The sequence below is a fragment of the Centruroides sculpturatus genome, unplaced genomic scaffold (assembly GCF_000671375.1).
Source record: "Centruroides sculpturatus isolate CEXI.00-Female unplaced genomic scaffold, Cexi_2.0 scaffold5247, whole genome shotgun sequence".
In the NCBI taxonomy this organism is placed as follows: Eukaryota; Metazoa; Arthropoda; class Arachnida; order Scorpiones; family Buthidae; genus Centruroides; species Centruroides sculpturatus.
The window spans coordinates 769-3,072 of record NW_019389334.1 but is presented as its reverse complement, the minus strand read 5'-3'; the positions used below and the strand labels follow the sequence as shown (position 1 = coordinate 3,072).

Sequence of the window (2,304 nt, the reverse complement as noted above, 5' to 3'; positions counted from 1 at the left end):
TATTAATTACTTTAAATGTTATTTTATGCTTATATATAAATTAATAGAAATACAAATTATGAAAATTTTATCATAGTTTTCATTAAATTATTTTATTAAAAAATTAAAATAACAANGGTAAGAAAAAATAGTCTTTAGATATTTATATATATATAAAATAAATTAGGTAAACCTATAGGATATCTATTTTTAAGATTCTAAAACACGAAATTGAACTATTTTTCAGTTAATTTTTAACAAATTATACTGATATTTTTTCAAGATTTTTCAATAGAACAAATTTTAATAAGTGGTATATTCTGTGGTACGATCGGAACTTCACATATATAACTTGAATACATTATACTTTTTTTTTCCTAAATTTTATTACAATTTTCTTAAAATAGAAATACTAACGAAATGTAAATATAGAAGAGACACATTGAAGAAAGGCCAGAAAATAGTCCTGAGTTGATTTTACACATTCGAAACTGTAAGATGAGTTCCTAAAAGAGACACTTTTTCGGGTACATTCTCCTGGATACAAACATTGGCACAAGATGCTGACAAGTTTTTCTTTTCATTCTGAAGATTCGACGATTGAATATGAGTCGAAAATGATGGTAGTTGTTGGAAACTGGAACTGAGACGATGTCTGCTCGATTTAACAGAACAATCAATATGATTTCCACAAGTGCTTGTATACGTCAATTCGGGTATATTACTGTTTTTTTCAGAAAAGCAGCACGATCCAAAAGTATCTTTGAAGGCTTGGCGGAATTTCAGTGACAGCAATTGATATAGAATAGGATTGATGGTAGAACTCAGATAATAGGTCACACCAGAAATATATGTGAGGATGGTGTATGTTGTCACTGCAAGTGGAGTTGGATTTGTGACATAAATTGCCAGAAGACGTTGGGCATGAAATGGTGACCAACAGATGAAAAAAGAAATTACTACAGCAACTGAAAGAAATAATATAAAAAAAAGAAATTGCATTTTATTATGAAATACACGAATTATTAATTACTTTAAATGTTATTTTATGCTTATATATAAATTAATAGAAATACAAATTATGAAAATTTTATCATAGTTTTCATTAAATTATTTTATTAAAAAATTAAAATAACAATTTAAAAAAAAATTATATTCTTTTATTTTTAGAAATTGTTATTTTTTATTTTTAGAAAAAAAATAAGTAAAAACAAATTTGAAAATGTTTAGGAAAGCAAATTACATATATGAACAAATTCAAAAATTTTATTAATATCTATTTAAAAATTCCTAAAATAATGTTTATAAAATTATTTAAATGCTCCTCTTAAAAATATAAAAAAACAATTTACGAAAATGTATTTAATAAACATCTTGTTCTATTCAAAATTTCAATAAAAAATTATTGTCATTTATTATAAATTTTACTTCCATTTAATTCTATTTTTTTTTCGTTCCAAAAATATTTATTTCATTTTTTCTTTTCTTCTATAACGGAGATAACAGACAAAATATATATCTAAATAGTGTTTGTTATTAGAGATAACCTGTGCATTATATTCTTCTTAAAATACATTCACTTACATAAAGTTTTATTTATCTCTCTTAGATACAAGTTATTTTAGTAAAGAAAACATTTTATTTTGAAAGGCACGTCTTAAATGATTTTTCTTTATAACTTACAAAAGAAAAATGATAATATTTCTAAGTGAAATAAATCCATAAAAAAGTAAAATGTAAATAATTTATTACTTTCTATCAATACTTCGCTTATTTTAATGTTTTTAAAACGTCTAAAATATTGATAAAATAATAAATTTTAAAGCCAATTTTCATCATTTATATAAATTTTTTAAAGTATTAAAAGTACATTTTAAGAAAGTCTTCTTTTTGTACTTAAATATTTTAAAATTATATTAATTATAAAGAAAAAAATATAGAATGTTATATGTATTTTTTTTCATATTTTTATAAGAAAGATACATAGAAAAGCCATGTACTGTATCACTAAAATAGAGAATTCTTCAGAGAATTTCGCAGCTGGCAGTTGAATGATATTGCAAATTGTTCAGTATCATTCAAAGCAAAAGATTTGGGAAATAGAAACATCAAAAGATTGAAAGAATTACGAAATTTTATTACATAAAAATTCAAGAAGAATTGTTTTCTATTATTACTACTTAAGATATAATGTTTTTTCTTTCGAATTATCTGTCAAAATTAATATATTTTAATTTTGTCAACATTTTAATAAAATTGCTTTATTAAGTTTATAAATTGTAAAAAATACTAAAATACTGATTTAATTAAAACTCATGAGTAGAG

The 2,304-nt window shown here is 22.1% G+C and overlaps 1 protein-coding gene across 1 annotated transcript; it reads right to left on the bottom strand.

The window, feature by feature from the left end:
* Positions 1-377: 377 nt before the first annotated feature.
* LOC111617250 (pyrokinin-1 receptor-like) lies at positions 378-961 on the bottom strand (the record flags this gene model as incomplete). Its single annotated transcript, XM_023358573.1, has 1 exon — positions 378-961. A coding segment is annotated over one exon (505 nt), but the record flags the coding sequence as incomplete, so codon positions are not given.
* Positions 962-2,304: the final 1,343 nt, after the last annotated feature.